Below are 19,632 nucleotides of genomic sequence, written 5' to 3' on the forward strand. Positions count from 1 at the left end.
TTAATCAAGCGGTATCTCTAAAGATGTCTGTAAAACGAATAACTAAATTAAGAGTAGCATCAATTTACTAGAACTGTCCACTGGAAATATGTACCATATGATAAAAATATCGAAGCCTTTCATCTGTTAGTTGGCTGTATTTGATTACTTCGGAGCATTCAATGCTCTGCCGCAGACTTGGCTGAAGGCTCACGCTACAGCCGTTAGATAACGGTGAGCAGCTGTGCAGGGCGGCTATCACGAAACGAGGGTAACGGCTGCGGGGGCCATCAGTTCAGCACGCGGATAGCGGTCGAGGGGCAGTTACCCCGCACAGTGGGCCAGGCGCATCAAAAAAGCGGAATTAAGTCGAAAATCAACTTCGGTGAAATTCCTGTAATTATGGGATAGAGTATTGTAAAAATGTCCAAAGTTTCCGAATAAGCAAGTTTCCTTTCCCCAATGTCAAGGCAGATAATGCTATAACGTCGCAAAGTAGGACTTACCGACTGGAGATGGAAATGAGAATGACTGCTGTGTACCATTTTCCGTTCCCTCGATTCAAAAGCTCTCAGCGTAAAATCATTAAAGTTATTCCGTACAAAATAGCTTTAAAAAAACAGCCGGTATTTCTGCGCATGTTTCTTGTACTCAAGTTCCCGGGAACTATTTCATGCTTACTAGTAGCGGTGGGGTTTACAGTGCCTGTTCGGAACCGTGGTAGTGCAACGACGCAATGAATTTATATAAGGATATAAAGAAAACATCACCGAACAACACGAAGATATTTGCTGCCTGACTTTCCTCAAGGTGTATAGCTTGCTGCCCGATGCAAATATTTTGCGCATTTTTGCGCGAAATGGACAAATAAGGGTTTAACCCTCGCCGGCATAGGCCGTTTTGCATCCCTCGACGGCACAGGGGGATGCGACCCTCCTCGCGTTTGGCCCCTAATTGAGCTAGAGCCTCGCGGAAAAAACCATCGTGTAGGTCGTCACGAGACGAAGCCAACGGTACCCGGTTTTAAGGTCATAGGTCAAATGGTGACCTCTGAGGTCAGGTCAATGGCCGAAAGTCGGGACCTGTTAGAACGTCGTATAGTGTGGCTGCTAAGGGGTTTTCGGGATGCTGATCACGAATATCATGTTAGTTTTGATCACCGATGATGTCTTCATGCATTTAGGCCAGGTCGGGTCAGCTCAGGTCAGGTCAACCAGTATGGGTCCTGCCGGGTATTCGTAGTAGGTGTCAACCCGCCTCTGACAGCTTCGTAACATGTTACGAAGGCACCAAAACTACTTCGTTAATGTTCAAATGGTTCCTAAATTCGAATTCAGCTCCAAAAACTAGCCCAGAAACATGTAAAACTCGAAAAAATGAACCGAGGTCATCGAAGGTCAATGACCTGACCTGACCTTCAGGTGACCTTTACACCCACCCTAATGCATGGGACCAACATCATATCACATGTTTGAACGCTTGAAACCACGAAAAGACTGCAAACGCGCGGCCAATGCGGCATAGTGCCCGCCTGTCCCAGGCATATGTGCAGCGCAGAAATTAAATAATGACGTCATAGGTCAGTGACCTAGCGTAACCAATCAAATTTGAAAATGGATATCGGATTCGGCTATAGCATGATATTTTACCCTGTAACGAATCATTTTTGGCACCGCAGCTGTGCTCATTGATTTAATTCCGCTTTTTTGAAGCGCCTGGCCCACTGTGCCCCGGCCGAGAACAGCGGCTGTAGGGGCGCGCCCAGACACAGGTGATGGCTGTACAATCACTCAGGGAGAGGTGCTCCAGGTTGATTCGGGTCAGTTGTTTGTGGCCTGATATTAGGTCTGGGCTTGCAGATATGGCGAGTGGTGCCTGTCGTTGGCCTTAGGTTTTAGGCTAATGTGTTACGTGACTGCCAGTATGGGTGATGATCATGGCTGAATAGATGGATTTGGATGGATTGATGGATGGATGGATGGATGGATCTTCTGGATAAAAGATGTGATGCATATTTGGAGTTTGTTTTATATGGGTAAGGGTTCGATACCAACGGCTGAGAACTAAGGTCTGATTTAGTCCGATGCATACACACCGTTTTTGGGTCAATTTCTTGCATTAGCATAATCATGATTGACATAATACCTAATCACAGCGAAAAAATAACACCGAGCGTTTCATTGCTTAACTCTCTAACACACAGACTTAATGGATTCGTCAAAGTACACGTATGAGATGTGATGCAAAAAAATATATATATAAATATATGCAGCCACAAGTCCCGTACCAAGCACCACCTGATTATCCTCCGTCCTTCAACGTTGCAACGCAAGACATCCTAAGCCGCCACTAACCCGCTGAAAATGTCAACAGGTTATTATTGGTCAGCATTTACCGCTTCTTTCGCGTCGAAAATGTTTGGCTCATTAAAGTTTATTGGCTGAGTGAACAGCGGAAAAGTTAATCGACCGAAAGTGGACCACGGCACAAGGTAAATGCCGCAGCGGGACCTTGGGTCAGCTACTCCCATTTCGTTCTTTCTTGGTGCACAGGTTGATCGACCCGCCGGGTCACTTTGTTCAAATGTAGCAAACCAAGCGAGTAGCGACTGTCGGCTGGTGAGCGATGGGGCCATGACTGATATTACAGCCGTCAGATCCAGTGAGCTGTGCCGACACCCAGAAAATTGCAGTTCAGACTGAAAAATAGTAAATGCCAATCGGTTATGAAACTGCTGTGCAGAACCACAGCGAAGAGAAGGCTCGATATGATTCTCTGCATGCGATGGGCTAACGCCGCAAGAAATTCTCGAATGTTTCTAGAGGAGGATTTCACCCAAAGACAAGCACCCTCCAGAGCCTCTGATGAAGCCAATACTACCGTCGCCGCTGCCTGCCACCGGTCGAACTCGATCAATCTCCCCTGCAGGAGTCCCTGCGAACTCGCCCACCGCTGGAGCGGGGTTCCTAGCTTGCCGAGGGAATCCGTCTCAGGCAGGTGACAACGCCCTGCCGACCCGCGTAAGCAAAAATGAGGAGCACAGCTCGAGAGCAGAGCCCGATTGGCGATTACCCAGCTACCTGTGGGAGCACACAGCAGGTAACCAGCCACGCGGCCACCATAACCTCCTTTCAGAACCTGTACACCATGCTGGCTCCCCAAAGGATATGGGAATAATTTCGGGGCTTGTGTCGTTTGCATCCCAAAATATGTTTATCCTCGCAAGTCGTCGGATAGGAGCTTCTCGGCTTCCAGAAAATTCATCCGCTCAGACTACCGCTTCACCCAGCTTCAGGATGTAAAACTCAAAACGCCGTACCAAGTTACACATAAAACAGTGCAAGTGCACAAATGGGCGCATATTGATGCTCGAAACTATGTAATACATTCGCACGATGTTTGCATAAATAAACATTACGATCATAAGGATCAAAGTTAGACCATCCGGGTCGGTCAACACACGGCCATCTAAAAGGTCCGTATCAGCTCAAACTCGCTTCTCCCATCAAACAGTCTGTCACACCTTTGGGTGGTTTATTTCTCAGAGAGCTTTGCGACACCAACTGGGGCCGGCCGACCACGTTAGGCCGGTCCGACTACCTACTACAGATCACAACAGCGTGCCGACGGCAGCGCTCACGGCGCCGACAGACACACACACCGACACACGACAGCGCGCGCAGTTGGTCCCGATACAGTTACTTGGTCCCGGCTCGTCACAGACGGTTACATTTGGCACATGGGCCGCCGCCGCCGCCGCTCCGCAGGTGGTCCTGTGCTGGTCCCTCCACAGCAGCAGCAGTAGTGGCAGCAACAGCGGCGGCGGAGCGCAGCACAACGAGAGACGACACACCACTTACATCAATCAACGGCGGGGCCCATTGTGAAACGGGGCTTTACGCGTCAGCGAGTAAAAACCATGTTTGGCGAAAAGAACAGAAGAAACATCTAAAATGTTAAAACACCGGGAGAAGGGTACTAGATACGCAAAGGACTAGAATGTAACACATCTGCGGAGAACAGTGCATAGGTACGGTCACCGTAGGAGATCCAAAATTGGATTGCACTAAAGAGCTCACTGCTTAAATACCACCCGCCACCCTAACAAAGCACAAACAAATGCGGGCCTCCAGCCCGACACAGCACACTGCATATATGACGGTAACGCACGTTGAGGGGGGGGGGGGGCTGGCCAGCTTTGACCATCCGTCATCCAGTTATCCCTGGTCAGGTAACCACTCACTTCAGAGTGTTTTGACCCCAGTGGTCATGCATGGGACTCGATCTGACGACACAGTCAGATTTTCGTTGACTCGAACTTTTCGTATTTTTCGTTGAAAAATACATCGAAGGACGCTGTAAAAGAGAATCATATCCGGATATGAGGCAGCCACTGGATTCAAATCCGAATGCTCTGACCCGACCAATGACATCAAGTTAACGTAAAATAAATAAGATCAAAAGTTGGTGATAAATGGAATTATTTGCATATCAATTAGGTACCTGCTATGAACGCTAATCCATCCACACGCCGTCAAGCCAACAAAAAGGTTTCACAAGCATAGCGGGCCAGGGAGACAGTCGAGAGAAATCTGTTCGTGAATGAACAGTGCCTTCCGAACACCGACAGTCTCTTCACTGTCACACTTGCCTTCCTTCCCAGCCTTTTTCACATTTTAATTCGAGAAGCCCATGGGTAATGTTCTTGTATCTCACGGTTCTTTCTTGGTTCTTTCATATTACATATAATAATGTGCTAGGTAGGTACCGAAGTTCAGGTTTGTGTTCAAAGTTTGGTTATATTTTTGACGTATTCCTTCATAGCTAAGATCTTATTATTTCCTTACGCCTCTGAATAACAAATATCTTCCTTTGCTAATCTTCAGGATCACCTTCTCCACCCTCAAGCGGTGTGCGATCCACTATCGCCCGATCCCTCTCCTTCCATCTCGTCTTCCACTGCCCTCCCCCCGACTTCCGCTGCCACGTCCTCTCTGACCGTCTCCCCGGCCGGCGCCTATCGCATCAGCGCCAGGTACTCCTCGCGCGTCTTGGGGTCGTCGCGGAACACGCCCAGCATGCAGCTGGTCACCGTTTTGGCGTTAATCTTCTGCACGCCGCGCATCACCATGCACATGTGCGTGGCCTCGATGGTGACGGCCACGCCGCTCGGGTTGATAGCCTCGATGAGCGCGTGCGCGATCTGCTTGGTGAGCCGCTCCTGGACCTGCAGCCGGCGGCTGTAGATCTCCACAATACGCGCCACCTTGCTGAGGCCGAGCACCAGGCCGCGCGGCAGGTAGGCCACCGACACCTTGCCCATGAACGGCACCAGGTGGTGCTCGCACATGGAGAACATCTCGATCTCCTTGACGATCACCATCTCGTCGTGCTCCTCGTTGAAGACGGCCTCGTTGAGCACCTCCTGGATGGTCTGGTCGTAGCCCTTGGTGAAGTAGAGCAGCGCCTTGGCGGCCCGCTCGGGCGTCTTGAGCAGGCCGTCGCGATTGACGTCCTCACCGAGCGAGGTGAGCAGGTCCCGGTAGCTGTCGGCCATCCTGCCCACCAGCTTGTCCTTGGCCGTCGGACGGTGGTCCAGCTCCAGGTCGTTGTGGAACATGCACTTGGCGTGCGCCAGCGAGCTGCGCCGCCGCACCAGCGGGCCCATCACCTCCTGCTGCTCGCCGTCCTCGCCGTCGACGCTCTTGTGGCGGCCGTTGGAGGCATCACCGCTCTTGTGGCGGCCGTTGGTGGCATCACCGCTCTTGTGGCGGCCGTTGGTGGCATCACCGCTCTTGTGGCGGCCGTTGGTGGCATCACCGCTCTTGTGCCGGCCGTTGGTGCCCTCGGGACGATCTCCGTTCATGGCTGCACCGATTCAGACACTAGCTTCTCTCACTGATCACACCACGCGCGTAACACTGGGCCTCAGAGGTCAGCTCTGTGCGCCAGACAATTCCCGATAAACAACGCCACAGATTAAACAGAGCCCAGGCGGTCTGGCTGCTGTGACCTCGGACGTCTGGCGCGACTGCTGGAGCAGGCGGCAGCGACTGGCGCGAGAGGTGTGCTCCGACCGGCCGCGCGCCTCCCACTGACGTATCGACCGACCAGCCGCTGCCGACGGCGTGCCGAGACTGTTGCGCCGACCGGGCCGGGCGGCGGCCGCTGCCTCCGGCGGCGGTGCGGCGCCTGGGAAAGGCCCGCGCCCCTGTGCGGCCGGAGAGGGACCGGACTGCGGCGGACCGATCCGCCCCACACGACGACAGCACGCAGACAGCTCTTCTGGCACATGTCAATGTCAGCGGCCAAGTTCGTGACAGGCTCCAGAGAACTGTGTCATTGTTCATAAACGGAAGACTGCTGAGCTAATCGGATTAGAGTACGCACCGAGTACGTGTTTTCTAGACGCCTTTGGATTTGATTGGACGTGACATCTAAATGGTTTTTAAGATACATATTCGCAAAAACAGCGCCGCCGTTTTTGCATTCGAATTTTTGCATTGAAAAACTTTAGGGAACGGGTGTTAAAACGCCACCACCACTTAGATCAGCGCATTACGTCCCTTCATCTAACCCTCCAAAATTCATCCAACTCTTGAGTTCTCTCCGAAATTCTCTGGATTAGTTGCGCTTGACTTAACAAATGCGATTGGCCACGCTAGTCTGGAATTTCAGCCCACGCTAATGTCGCGGGCACCGTCATTTGCATCGCCACCCAACAGCCACGTCAGCCACAAATTCACGCCTTCCAGCCGGGCGCCGGCTCCATTGGATTTCCATTTGGGCCATTTCGCTGCCCGTGTCGGCCCGTCACATGTTACCCCGCCGCCCGCTCACGTGACCCGGCTACCAGTTCGGGCGCCGTAACATATGCCGACCACGTGACCGTCCGATGGCGCCCCCTCACGCCGGGTACTTAGGGAGGCCGATCGGTAACGGTGACAGCGCGGGACCGGATGGCCTGCTCAATGGCCGCTGCCGATGGCGAGACGCACCATTAGGCGGTGTGGCGGCGGCGGGACACAATGACCCCCAGCGTCACAATGACTCCCTAACCCCCCCCCCGGGGGGAGAGGTTAGGGAGGCCCCCCCCCCCCGGAGAGGGAAAGGAGAGGTCGGATATCGGTCACGGTTCACTGAGCACAGGCAATATGAGGAGGGGTCGCAACGCAAAACGATATTGTGAAAGTCGGTAATGTTTTCCAACACATGTGTGATAAGACCTCATTTGAGGGAGCTTGCTGCTTTTTTGACACTCAATCTAAATCCGGTAGAGTCAGGGGTATCGCAATTCGTATCCAATTGTGAATTCACTACAACACTGTCGGGAACAAGCATCCCGACTCGCTACTTACTGGCCGGCGCTAACGTAATCCATCCTTTTCCAGTCTGATTTAGTCGGACCGACCAGCCTCGATAGCTCACGTCACCCGGAAAGGCCTGCGAAGGTCGGAGGACTGTCCGAGTCGTCTGGACTGGACAGCCCCGATCTCTGACACGGTTGTGAGGTGACAAGTGGCAGCTCTACGAAACTCGCCGACTCGTTCACTGACAACGACCGTCCCGCCAGGCCCGTCCCAGCTGGACTAGCCCTGGCACGGCTTTGTGCCCAACAGTCTGAGGGTGAGAGCTTTCCACTGGCCAGGACCATTCGGTTGGCAGCATGCCAGTGTCACCCCCATCAGCGAGATATCCGGTTGTGTTTAAATAGAAAAACACAATTCTAACGAATAGTGGAAGTCTATTTCAAACAACCTGCGGTTAACCACCATCCTGCCGTCAGTGGCCCCAACACCGCACCAGACGGAGGCACCAGGTGCCGACCGGCCCGCAGATGGCGGTAGCAACGGCGGCCAGCCCTGGATACGGAGTTTGGGGTAATGTGAGATAACTAGTCCTGCTGACCGTCCGCCGCCCGGCTACTGAGGTTCATGCTAATCGTCATTGTTGCACGCACTAGTGCCACGAATCCAAAATCGAAAACTAGTGCCATTGATTGGGATCAGATGTAGACAAACTAGGTGGCCACTGCGGTCATACAGCCTTGGGCATAGGTGTAACAGCACCTGACAAGCAATGACGCCACAGGATGCTGATAGCAGATAGTGTTATCAATACCAGCACTATCAGCATAGCTGGGTGCTAAATGAATGCATAGTTTGGTGGAGAGGTGCCCAATGCATTACCATGCACTACAGTGCCTACTTATGCACAATGTAAGGCATTAATATTAATGCCCTAAAAGTATGCCACAGTGGCTGACCTGGGAGCACTTTCAGTCCCATCAAGTGACACTGCTTTAGGTTCAGATCTCCAGGCTCTTCCTCAAATGCACACAATATCCAACATGAATCAGGTGAAAGCATGATTTAAAATTCAGAATTGAAAGGAGTCTGAGAGCCATGCACAACTTCTTGCACCATTCATTCATTGGGTGGGTGCATTTCATCCTGATCTTGCATGGTATTGTTTTATGGTGACAGACTACAACAGTGTAGCCATTTTCTGAAAATTATCAAGAAATAAAATGCCTAGGAAAATCAAAGGCCATAAACTTGCCATACATAATCAATAAGCATATAACAATTATCAAAACACACTGTCAACTATATCAGATGAAGAAGATAAAGATGGATGAAAATCACTTTCCACATTCAGAAAACTGCAACTGGAAGCATGGAGTCATGTCCTGGACTGCCATTCATAGCCCAGCACATAACAAGGTTGCTAGGCTTGGCACAAAATAATCCATATCACCAATGTCCAGCTATGTGCCCTTGTATCCAGCTGCTATTCTTGAAACTGGCGGGTGCATATTTATGATCATGTCTTGTGGGGATAATCACACTCTAATCAGCAAGCCTTGGACAGTGAAACAAGCTCCTCCAACTTGCTCAATGCTCATGCTCTGCCTGGATCCTGTTTTGCAGTTGTGCATTTAAAGCTCATGTTTACTGCATTTCATTTCCACAGAAGGTACCAAATATGAATCCATTACCTTCTCACAAATGGCTTGATCCACTAATTTGCAACAACTTCCCTTGACCATAGGTTGCTGCCAGCAACTTTCTGTCATTATTTACCATTCATATAATACTTTGTCAACCTAGCTGATGCCCAACACTAGGGATGATAAGAAAGATCAGAATAGCAGTTCTGTCAAGCAAAGTATTTCAAATTACTCAAATTAGCAAATGATGGTCAAAGCACCTGCGCAAGTGCGCGCGCACTATTAGTTCATTGTTTATCAGTATGCTTCCGGTTCAGCCATGTGTAGCCCAATGTCATATCCCTTCTGTCATTGGAGAACAGCATGCCAGTTTATAATTTATATAGCCTTCAGCATGCCCACATCTACGTGAGCCTCAACTTGAAATGAAAATCCGAGAAACATAAGCAAGTCAGCAGGATTGGAGCGCTGACATTCGACAATAAGCCACAACCAATCAGTGCCTTGGCCACTGCTTCCTCAGCTCTTGAGTTTGAATAAGAGTGGTGTTCACTGGCACCACAAACTGCTGAGTGCGGTGTGTGCTGCAGGCTTGGGGTAGGCAGTTCTGACATCACGGCTGCGTGCGGTGGCCGGTTGGGACCGGCCACAGCGGCCACAGAAGACCGACGTAGGGACACAGTGGGCGGAGCTTGAAGGCTGTGTACAGTCCAACCGCACACAGTACCCGTAAACAGCCCTAAGGACAAGGTGTGTGAAAAAACATTTAAACTTAAAAGATCGAAAATGGAAGATTTAATACCTGAAATGCATTTTTAAATTCAACTATTAACAATCATATCGATTGAAATGAAGAAAGACTTTGACTGGTTTTTAATTAGGCTTTGACTTACCTTGAATAGGTGTCACTGGAATTCATCAAGATAAAATATCCAATTTTCTGGCAAAAGGCAGCTCAGTTTCAAGAAAGTGAACAGCAAGCACGGAAATTATAAACCAAACATATCTTCGATTCGTGTGTTGGCCTTCAACCTTCTGTCGTTGCTGTCAGAGGCTGTCAGAGCAGAGCCGTAAGTCGCAACATAACTTGAGCTAGCCCTGCACCGCCGTGAAGAAACTAAAAGTGATCACTATTTACTTTGCAAATAAAATCCCACCCAATCCCACCACAACTCGAACTTTTCCCCAACGCCTCCAGCCTGCTACGCCGTTGTCCTCGTGACTCATCGGATTGTGGCCTTTGTCTTGGCCTTTGTGTTTGTTGTGAAGCGACGATCATGGCGACAGTAGTCAGCTGTTCGCAGTGGTTTTCCGCTGAATAATTTAGCTGCTGCGTCCACCAAATTAGAGCTGCCGGCTCTTTCATTGGAGCGGGTACGCAAATCTAACATCCTTACAAATTTCCGATTCCCGCCAAGGGAAACTTTTTGTTTTCTATTCCTTGTAGCTCCGTAACTCGCCTTTTAACAGCGTTCACAGCTTAAAAGAATGAAATACCAGAACTGAATTACTCAATTGCTGGTTTCGACTGTCATGACCGGGAAATGGCTGATATTGATAATGGTGGTATAGGGTAATGTTGATGTTGTGGAATTAAAGAACCAATAATACTTCATGCTACGCAAACCGAATCCTTCCATTCGAAAAGCTTCCATTAAATTTCATTTACCATAATGCATGAACGGTTGAAGGTCCGCGTGGCAAAGTCGCAGTAAAAGTGGAGGCTAATTGATAAGTGAATCTCGCATCGTATCATCTCAACTCGAACTTTTCAAACGTCAAACACGGGCCACAATCTACGAAATGCATTTCACGATTAGTAAAAATATAAGTGGCTGTTAAAATCACCACGGCGATATAATACAGTTTCAGCGCAGGACGCCCGCGTAGGCAGCACAAGCTTCACGAAAGCCGTCCCACCGTACGGTCGGGAGGGCGACGCCACTCCTCGCCAGGAGAGCGGCAACAGCGGGGCTGGTGAGACACCTCCGTTGCAGAGATGCAGACTCCTAAACACAACTCTCCAGTTCCAATATCACATGATCGGCCTGTAGCGGTCGAAACACACCGCGCCAGTCCAGCCGATCCTTCGGTAGGCATCTACGTCACAACCAGCACAGCTGCCTGGAGCACCCCCTCCCCTCCCAGTTTGTCAGAATTGCTGTTACGGTCCCAGGAGCACAACACGAAACACATACATACCAGGGCAGAACTATAAGGGCACGAGTCGCGTTAGGAGCTCTGTCACACATCTGGCGCAGTACAAAGAATAACACGGAGTCATGGACTGAACTCAGTCGTCTCTGAGTCGCAGCTGAGTCACGGCAGAGTCACGGCTGAGTCACTCAGAGTCGCCGCTCAGATATCGAGCAGCTCAGAGGCGTCCCGGAGAGTGGCAGCGTCCGTGTTGACCAGAAACATGAGTCGGAACTCCTCGAGCACCGAGAGCTCGACGCTCCACAGTTTCTGCGTGCGGATCAGGTTGTTGAGCACGGTGGCCCGCTCGAGGTCGAGCCAGCGCTGCAGGGCGTCCTCTCCCTCAGTCAGCTCCAGGTCGGCGGGCCCCCAGAGCAGGAACTCTAGGACGGCGCGCGCGCGGCCCAGCGCCGCCGCGTCCTCTCGCAGCAGCAGGTTGGCCAGCAGCTCGAACGCGTTCAGTGAGGGCACGTCGGGCACGCTGACCCCGCGGCCGTCGGTGACCCGCTCCAGCGCGTCCTGGACACCCAGCATCCGCAGCATGACGGCCAGAGCCGCCTGACAGCCGGTCAGCTTCTGGCGGCCCTCGTAGTTGCCGTAGACGGCCACCAGGCGGCTCTGCGGGTCGCCCTCGGCGTCGGCGGCCACCAGCTCGCAGAGGGAGCGGTCGACGAACGTCTGTCCGCGCGCCTGCAGCTGCAGCAGGTGGTGGACCGTCTGCAGCAGCAGCAGACACACCTGCTGCTCCTGCTGCGGCCCGACCACCTCCGGCTGCGCGCAGACCACCTCCCAGAGCGGGCGCACCGTCACCGGCGGCAGCACCCACACCGTCGCTGTAAGAGAGGGAGACACACACAGCGGGGTTAGAGGAATACTAGGAAACACAAGCTTGATTCATCTCTTCATCTCGCAAAGTCAATGCAAGTTTTACAAAGTACAAACAATATCTACCAAGGAAACTTCTCCCTGGCCTCGGTATGAAGTAGACTGTAGAGTCTGTAAATATCTCTCCAACAGCTCTCATTTCATGTGAGCTTCTACACATTCCCTTCTGCTCACCCTGCATGGCGGAGGTGTAGGATCCGGTGCTGGCCCGCGGCAGCAGGTGGCCCTGCACCAGGTCACGGAACATGGCCACCGGCGGCAGAGAGGCGGCCGGGGTGGCCGCCGGCTCACTGCTCAGCATCAGCAGTACCGGCTGATCGCGGTGCGTGGCGCGCAGGAACGCTCGCCGGCCGCACGTCACGTGCGTCTCCGGAGACACCTTGAAGTGGGTGAACGCCAGCGCCGGATTGTGCTCGAGCGGCCGCAGTGCGGCCGGCACCGGCCGCCGGCCCGACACCTGGCGGACGGGACGGGAGTTAGAGCGTGATAGATGACGCGAACTATAGTACCGAGATCGGCCATCTGTAGCAGTTACCATCCGCCACTTCAGCATGAGCTTCAGCACGAGCAAAAAATAGCATGGAGATCTTGAATCGTATAGCATAAAAATAGGAAAGTCCTTTTTATGAAAACACAAATGGCAATAAACGAAAAAATCGATGAACAAACGGACGGCAACCGAATCAATATTTATCGGGGAACGGCCCACCACCCGCTGAGGTTCGCATTTCACCCGCCCCCGCCGACTGCGAGCGAGGCTCTCACGTGGCCCACGCACAATTTCTCCGTCTGCTCACGAGTCTGCCGGCGGCGTCCACGATCGACGGAGTCACTCTCACCACCCACCGTCTTCGTAACCAATCCTGCCCATCGTTCACCAGTCCCCAAATACCACGTCTCCTAAATCACCCAGTTCGTATCACCCAGTGTCCCGTCGTCACCCGTTTATCCGGCGTGCCTCTGTCACCGTAAATAAAACACCACCCGTCCCTGCACCAAATGTCATACCTTCCATAGTACTATCTCTCGCTCACCAGTCACTAACACCACTCCTCTGTCTCACCAACCAGCACCCACCATCCCCGTCACTAGACCGATCACCCGTCCACCAATCATCAAACACCACCAGCGCACCACTCAGTCACCACCCACGCCTCAACCCGTCCCCCTCCATCCCCCACTCCTCCCATACCTACCTGATCTAGCAGCTGCAGCAGCGCCTCGTGGTTACTGGCGGTGACGGCGTCGTAGTTTTCCTCCAGGTTCGCATGTACAACCGACGTCTGTTTGCGGAGGCTGACGCGCGACGGCCGCTGACGCGGCAGCTCGGCGTCCGCGCCTGCTGCTGATGCTGATGGTGACGATGATGTGGGAGGGGTGGGTGGCAGCGGCGCCTGGCGACACACAGACGGAGAGATGTCAGATGGGTGGGGCTCATACCGGTGGGATGGATACGAGATAATGTGGAGATCGGTAAATGCCTAAAACAGACACGGGTGACGCCTGGGTTGGACTGATGGGTATGCTAAATATAAATAGCTGTAATTAACTATATAAGATTAGATATAAATAGCATCGTAACACATCCGCTTTGGATAAATACAGATGGTTGATCATTTAGATGATCACATATCGACAGAAGAGACAACTTCCCAAGAAGCTGAGCATAAGCAAATAAGCAGCAAAATATTTAAACGATGACCAATCAGAACAGTGTTAGCACAAGGTCAAAAGTCTAAAAGTGAGAATAACTACGCTTCAGGTAGCGACAGGCAGACAGGACTTGCAATTTGCATTGTCGCGGACGGGAAACGCTGCCGAGGTGGCGATGAAAGCAGATGCATTGGTCACTATGCATCCGCATTTACATGAGGTCATGCTCGTGCTCATCACACTTGCCACGGCTTGCCGGTGTCCATCTCAGCTTTCTTTTGAGATAAAACCAGAAACTGCCCATGCGTTTCGATGGTAAAATAAGACACGTAGCCTATAAACCGAAAAGGTGAGCAAAACACTTCCCGCATTTCTTTTCCATACCCAGGCTTTCTTCGTTTGCGATAAAACCAGAAACCGCCCATGTGTTTCGATGTTAAAATAAGAAACATGGCCCATAAACCGCAAAGGTGAACAAAATGCTTTCCGTATCTCATAACCGTAAACCCGTCTGGCTGAGTATTTTATCTGCTTATATTTTCCGCCGAGCGCCGTATAACGGGGATCATGACCACCCGCCCAAAGAGCACAGCCACGCCCGGTCGTGTCTAGGGGTTCGAGGCGGCCCGGGCGTTCCCACAGCGGGTATATCCGCCCCACCCCGTCCGTGGGAGCCGCTCGTGGCGTCCGGGATGTCCCCGGCAGCTAACGAGACACGACCGAAGTCAGTCCGGTCGCCGGCGGCCGGGGCTGGTGCCTGTCCGGTCACACGAGCCGTACCCGTACTCGTACCTGGTTCGACGGCAGGCCATTGGTGGGAGAGTCCGCCACCGTCGGAGAGGCAGACGACACCTGAGGAGAGAACAAACAGTGGTTATCATAGGCTTAGCGTGACAGTCGTGACATGTGCGGAGCAGCAAATGAAGACTTGGATGTCGAGAACGCACACGATTTCGTTATTAGCGACAACATTATGAGCGTATTTAAGATCACATCAGCCACAGCTTCTCACATTCCAACGTCTTCACAATCGTTACAGTAGTTAAATATCACGTCGTTGCAAACCATACAAGAACTACACTTATCCCTCAGAAGGTCACGGTTTAAACGTTACGGTTCGTGAACCAGGCTTTAGCTTTGCCGGTAAATGCCGTAAGGTATCATAAATTTATTCCACGACTATCCTAGAAGGATGCATGCTAAAAAACGGCTCGGGTGTGCGGAACACTGGCACTTTGTGCTCCTTACACTCCAGTCTGGGTACTTTGACTCAAAGACCACCGCAAATGCCTCTGATATCCGTCATGCATAGTCGAATCTGAATCGCGTGATGGTGAATACAGCTAGAAGAGATTTGGGCCGACATCACGAAAGAGGAACAAGGTTAAAGATCACACTGCTTCAAGGCCAAACGGGGCGAGGAGATGAGAGTGAGACGTGACGTGACTTGGTCTGCTTTGATCTGTTACAGCGCATCACAAACAAAACACACTGCACCGCTCAGTAAACGCGATATAGCTGCATCGATATCGCACCCAGCCTCACAAAGACTGACGAAGGTAGCTGTCACAGCTCACGGTCTGTAAATCACAGCACCTGCGCAGCAAGCCTTAGCCGACAGATGCTCGCAACTTTGCACAACAGCTGATCAAACACGAAATACTCTGCGCACAAAACACACGCAGAGGAGCCTTGTTCAACGTTCAGACAAGGCCGTCACACGAGCCACTGTGTCAATAGAAAAGGCAATAAGCCAGCAATCAGCGGCAAACAGAGGGAATGCGGTCAAATGACTCACAAAGCGCGGCACACAGCACGGCACACGTCACAACGCACACGCTGGCGAAAGCACGCTCACGGAGCTCACGCATCCACATACGTACTAACCTACAATCACGCATCGAGTCGCTCCAATCGGTACACCCACACTGAAAACAAACCTACGCACCGGTATACTAACCGGCCTCGCAGCTACGTGTGCGTTACATAACTACAAACACCCGCGGCGCACGCACCCCATGCGTTTCCTCATGCATTCCGCCTCCTTCGAGTGGCGGGCTCAATTCGCCCGGCGTCTATTGACAATGCCATTGAGAAGGCGTTGACAAGGTATGCGTCAACATACGCTGATAAAGCCTGACAAACGGCGCACGATAGGTGCCCCCAGCGGACACGCCATATTTCTCCGTACGACGTTAGTCAGAGGCATTCGCATATTCCGTCCCTCCCTTGCTGCGTTTTAAGTGTTTCCTGGCCACGACCCACACATGAGTCAGCTCCGAGCGGTGGCCTGTAGCAGTGACACATCTCTAAGCTCACCTGAGGAGACTCGGGGGCCGTCTCTGTCGTCTCGTCCGTCTCAAAGGCCACCCTCAGCCGGGGCGTCTCGCTCCGCACGGAGCCGCCCCGGTCCGGCTTTCGAGGCGTCAGACCAGCCCGGTTCGTCCCTGAGGGAGAGAGGGAAGAGAGGGAGAGAGTCAGAGGGAGGGTAGAGTGGGCGTCGGCAGGGGTGGAGTCACAGCCAACGCAGTCCTGTCAATCAGGATTACCCTAGTCAATAGAGAGGCAAATGGTCAGCTAAGGACTGTTGACCATGCAGGGTGACAGGTCCACGCCGATGAAATCAGGCGTCCAGAGGCCCTCTTCCATCAGAAGTAGGTCAATCAGCACCGCACACTCTGACGCCCTCCGTTATGGGTTTCGTTCCGTGGGCGCTGTCGGCAGCCTGGCTTCAAACACGTCCCGGAAAGCTGCCACCGTCAGCTCCACCCACCCGTATCATTGTCACATCAGCGGCTCATTTCCGGCCAGGTGTCGGGGGGGGGGGGGGGGGGGGGGCTCCGCCGCATCATATGGTCAAACCGCGACGACGTCAAGCGGAGGAGCGGGAGCTTGTATTGAGGATAACCCGGAACACAGGCGAGGCGCAGAGCCACCTGAGTCATGACAATACCGAACAACTAACGGTCAGAGCTCGGGTCAGCGCGCTCCCGATCAACAATACCGGATCAACGACCGAGATAATCAATTATAAATCCACAATAGAAACAACAACGGACCGCCGCCAGGCCAGCTACGGCCAGGAACAACGCACCTCATGCTGGCGAAAACGCGGCATGAGATCATATACCCAGCAGCCGAGCAAGAACAGTGGACATCTCGCTAATGTTACAACTAGACAAAACGTCGTCCTGTCTGAAGCCTGGGCTCGTCTCCTCGGCTTGACATACACGGCCAGACGAGGCCACGGCCAAGTAAGGCTGCCCGTACCGGTGTCACGCCCATTGTCCCCGGCGACATCCGTACGCCGCTGACACTGTACCGACCCGACAGCACATCGCCCACGCCAGGCTGTGACGCCATAGGCCCGAAGTCGAGGTTACGTGGTTTGGGAGACGCCCACCCGCCCACAGGGAGTCCGCAGACGGCCACGGCGGAACGAAGAGGAGAGGAGAGGTTGGGTACGGTTTGGGGTCACAGAACGGTACAGAAGATGGAGAGAGGTGCTGTTCGCACTAACTGACGGTTGGTGAAATATCAAATATTTGATCCAGTAACCAACAAATAGGCATGACTAAAACACCACTGAGTATATGTATCTCAAAACAGCCTTCTTTCAGTCCGTTCCGAAGCGCGCGGACCATGGTCGCGCGGGGGCAGCGGAGGCCCGTCCCGGTCTGGCCGGAGCTGGATTCCAGATGTCAGGCCGGGCGGGCCCGCTGCCCATATTAGCCGAGGCTTATTTAGCCGGGACGGCGAGTGGAGGCGTATGCAGGGAGTTGTCCCTGAGAGATCTACACGCAGATAGCGCCACTAATGCCGGGCTGCTCACTGACGACCATGACGTGGTAAGGCCACTACCTCAGTGGGTTAGCGTAACCACTTGGCTCTGAACTGCGGCGCAGCTGTTTTGGTAACAACTGGTGGTGCCGACATCTGCTTACAAGACAACCTTCAGCGAACAAACTACGAAGATTAGCGGTACAAAAACTACATATCTGAAAAAATAGCTGCTTTTATCGAACAAGCAGAAAAATTACCTTGCGAGTTATTCCACTAAAAATTTAGTCAGTTTCCCTTGAGTATTTCTTGGGATAGGGATAGTGGATATCAAAGCTATCGTAGTGGAAATCAATGATATCTAAAATATCAAATCAATTCAAAACTAATTACGACTGAACGTTCCACTGACATTCCGTAGCTACCGAAGCACCATTCGTGGTTACAGCTGAAGAAAACTGAATCATTAATTACGTGTCTGTTCACAAATGCACGACATTGCGGCTCCGCGCCCAAGACGGAATTAAAATCAGTCTAATCGTGAGAAGTGATAACGGATGTCGTCTGTGTTTATCCAGCAGTGCACGTTAATTGAGCACGGTGACTCAATGACGGCGACCACGTCTTTGTGACTAGGCCAGGAGCACCAACCCAGGTCCGGCAGACTGAATGTAGGGACACAATAATGGGCATTGGTCCCAATAAACACAGAGATAGATTCAATTGATTGGTGCAGTTGCAATGCTGAATCGTTTGCAAACAGCAGCCAATTCAGTACAGGGGAAATCAAACAATGAAGCGAGGGAAGGAGAGAGGGGGTGAGAGAGAAAAATGAGATAGAGAGAATGGGAAAAAGAGAGAGAGAGAGAGAGAGAGAGAGAGAGAGAGAGAGAGAGAGAGAGAGAGAGAGAGAGAGAGGGAGAGCGAAAAAGAGAAAGAGATGAGGAAGAGAGGAAAGAGGGGATGAACGGACAGAGCCTGAGGGGAAAATAAAGAGATCAAATATGTGAAATCTAACGGGTGTCGACCAGAGGACAAACCCAGTACGGTAGGAGAAACGGAGAGATTCCCGGCCCGGCCCGCCTGTCCATCCCGCTGGAGAGGCCGACCCAGACAGACAACGGGAACACCGGACTGGCCAGCGGTGACGTCATGTCCCCGGTGGCACGACCGGCCAATGAAACACTGATCAACGACAACAGGCGGCTCAATGGGACCGGCTCATGAACGATCCACCGGCAGACGCGCCCGGCGGATGGGCGACAGCCGACAGATGATATTGGTGTCGGATGAGCTCAGCACGAGGTCACCTTGGGGTTCACGGGGTCAAATTGAGGTGACACAGGGGTCACAAAATTCATGGACGTCATCCGGTGGTTGGGACGCCGGCGTATTAGTCAACTTTGAGGTCAACAGGTCAATAACAGTCGCTCCAACATACCCTCTGAGGTGCACTCAGTTGACACGGGGTCACCCGACTCCCCACATACCTTCAGTCTCAGCTGCCCCCATCTCCCAGAGATCACAACACCCACCAGATGCCCCTATCCCCCTCACGTGTCCTCTGAGATATCCCCATGCCTCTCTAATACTCATACCCCTCCCATATCCCTCTCCCTTAGGCCACTTACCGAGGTTGGCGTACTCAGTCTCGCGCGGCGCCGTCACCCGGTCGGCGGCGGCCTGCAGGGGCGGCGGGGGCCGCGTCGGCGGCGACAGCAGCACCGTCGCCGCCGACACCTCCGACTGGTCGATGGAGGAGGTGCGGCGCGGCGGCGGCGGCGGCTTCGGACGACCTGGGGAAGGAGACAGGGCCAGGTCAGCGGCGCGTGCGGCGGGGAACAGTGCACACTGGGCCGATCGCCAGGTCCAGCACGACGTGAGTAAAAAAATCGAACTTTGTGGATGTGCAATGAAACCTATACCAATTTGTTCAAAAATGATCATACTACATTGCTGTGGTCTTTGTTTTCCAACACAATAGCTATTTCATGGCGAAAACTCAGCTTAAACACGAACTTCGGAATCGTTTGGAACGAACTCGTCCCCCGCACTCATCGACAACGTATCTTTGATCCACGAAAACAATCACAATTTGAGGAGGAATTCCACATTTATATACATCAAACGATAGCTCCGGGTCTTAAGAACACACATAACCACATGGAAATGGCGAACTCTCACTT

General features: G+C 52.5%; 3 protein-coding genes across 3 annotated transcripts in view; all 3 read right to left on the reverse strand.

The window, feature by feature from the left end:
* Nucleotides 1-10,110, reverse strand: part of LOC122391419 — a 35,995-nt gene extending 25,885 nt beyond the window's left edge. The window contains exon 1 of the mRNA XM_043385312.1: nucleotides 9,826-10,110. Coding sequence (XP_043241247.1) covers nucleotides 9,826-9,851 — 26 coding nt within the window. The 5' untranslated portion in view covers nucleotides 9,852-10,110. The remainder of the gene's footprint in view (nucleotides 1-9,825) is intronic.
* LOC122391420 (GTP cyclohydrolase 1-like) lies at nucleotides 3,497-6,121 on the reverse strand. The gene has a single exon (XM_043385313.1). The coding sequence runs from the start codon at nucleotides 5,843-5,845 to the stop codon at nucleotides 4,997-4,999; it is 849 nt and encodes a 282-aa protein (XP_043241248.1). The 5' UTR covers nucleotides 5,846-6,121; the 3' UTR covers nucleotides 3,497-4,996.
* A 612-nt stretch (nucleotides 10,111-10,722) lies between the features above and the next one.
* Nucleotides 10,723-19,632, reverse strand: part of LOC122391410 — a 50,418-nt gene continuing 41,508 nt past the window's right edge. Inside the window, exons 3-8 of the mRNA XM_043385283.1 lie at nucleotides 19,078-19,242; nucleotides 15,986-16,113; nucleotides 14,459-14,518; nucleotides 13,210-13,407; nucleotides 12,188-12,470; nucleotides 10,723-11,961 (exon numbers count right to left, since the gene is read on the reverse strand). Coding sequence (XP_043241218.1) covers nucleotides 11,291-11,961; nucleotides 12,188-12,470; nucleotides 13,210-13,407; nucleotides 14,459-14,518; nucleotides 15,986-16,113; nucleotides 19,078-19,242 — 1,505 coding nt within the window. The 3' untranslated portion in view covers nucleotides 10,723-11,290. The remainder of the gene's footprint in view (nucleotides 11,962-12,187; nucleotides 12,471-13,209; nucleotides 13,408-14,458; nucleotides 14,519-15,985; nucleotides 16,114-19,077; nucleotides 19,243-19,632) is intronic.

This window comes from Amphibalanus amphitrite, unplaced genomic scaffold (genome assembly GCF_019059575.1).
Source record: "Amphibalanus amphitrite isolate SeventyFive unplaced genomic scaffold, NRLGWU_Aamphi_draft 000436F_arrow, whole genome shotgun sequence".
In the NCBI taxonomy this organism is placed as follows: Eukaryota; Metazoa; Arthropoda; class Thecostraca; order Balanomorpha; family Balanidae; genus Amphibalanus; species Amphibalanus amphitrite.